A 1,357-nucleotide genomic window follows, 5' to 3' on the forward strand; every position below is an offset into this window, starting at 1 on the left:
GTTTATGTTTATAATTCTATGTTAGTTTAAAATCGTACTGTTCAAGCCCAGATGACATTTGCTACAGGAAAGAGAATAAGAGGCAAGCATGTCAGTTAAAATCACATGTGAGGTAACTTGCTAGATTATAGTCTGCCATAAGGTGATGCCATCAGAATGCTGCTTCTTGAAATACTTCACTGACATTTTTCTTTTCAAATGTGGTCCAACATGTCTTATCAGACAAGCTGTAGGGACATCAACTGTAATAATGATACAAAAAAAACATAACATTCAAAGCTCCCAGGGTCCTGTGCGCGGTAAATCTTGGTCCCAGGTTAGTTCACGTCCGTGGCCTCTCTGCCCTTTCTCTGCCCTTGTCTACAGCTACCATGGCACTCGATGCTACGGACATGGAACAGGATACAACTATGCTTCCAGAAACTTTACAGCTGCCTTTGTTTTGGTGTTGCCACGCAACTGGGTTGTCATGGCAACAGCCAATTGCTATGATGATGGTCACGAGTGGTGCGAGAGTGATCACCAGCAGTCGACGAGCGTTGTTTTTTTGCGCTGTCGTTTTCCTGCCCCCTCCTCCAACAGGTAGCTGACGTCTACAGCTGCAGTGGAACACAAGACATGTCAGTTAAAATCTCTACGGAATCTGTTCGGCAATTCATGTCATACTCTTGTCAAATAAGAGAATTCTGTTTCAACTGTTTTACTTGAATTTGTTTATCTACTCAAAAACTGAGATATGGTCAGCTTGGTTTTTTTACACAAAAAGGTACGTATATTGCAAGTGCTGCATTTTCATGCCTGTACAAATGTTTAACTTTCTAAACTGAAGATTTTTTAGTGAAGATAATTCACTATCTTATCTTCATATCATGTGAAAGACCAGCTTCACAAAATTTGGGTAGTTTCTACTGCCATGCTATCTTGTCACATTAAACTTTACAGCTTTAGTTTTCTCTTCAAAATGGTCTGTAAAACATTATATAAGGTCTACTCAACAATTTTTCTATTTCTATCTGCGTCCCTGGCTTCAGTACTAGAAATAGACCAATACTAGTGATCCCTAAGGCAGTTCAACTGGACATACGTTTGTGTTTCCCAGGAAGTTTAGCCAGTAGCTTTAGAAGAACATTGTTGAGCCTCTCCTTTTGCTTCTGCCTCTGTAAAATCAGGAATACACACAAAAACTGAGAACAATTTCTGAGAAAAACAACACAATACTAAACAGTCATTATGTAGCTGATAGTTCTGACAACATGGAGTGTACATGTAGCAGGTCAATATCAGGCAAGCTTCAATTACATGCACATTTGTACCTGTTTTGTCTTGTGATGTTCTGAGGAGGTTGGTGCTTCTTCTG

At 39.7% G+C, this 1,357-nt stretch overlaps 1 protein-coding gene across 1 annotated transcript in view; it reads right to left on the minus strand.

Annotated features, from left to right (window-relative positions):
* Positions 1-6: 6 nt before the first annotated feature.
* LOC109466021 (histone-lysine N-methyltransferase ASH1L-like) overlaps positions 7-1,357 on the minus strand; it is a 52,690-nt gene continuing 51,339 nt past the window's right edge. The window contains exon 30 of the mRNA XM_019763545.1: positions 7-599. Within this exon, the coding sequence (XP_019619104.1) occupies positions 520-599 (80 nt within the window). The 3' untranslated portion in view covers positions 7-519. The remainder of the gene's footprint in view (positions 600-1,357) is intronic.

Source organism: Branchiostoma belcheri, unplaced genomic scaffold (genome assembly GCF_001625305.1).
Source record: "Branchiostoma belcheri isolate BF01 breed outbred unplaced genomic scaffold, Haploidv18h27 scaffold16, whole genome shotgun sequence".
Classification (NCBI taxonomy): domain Eukaryota; kingdom Metazoa; phylum Chordata; class Leptocardii; order Amphioxiformes; family Branchiostomatidae; genus Branchiostoma; species Branchiostoma belcheri.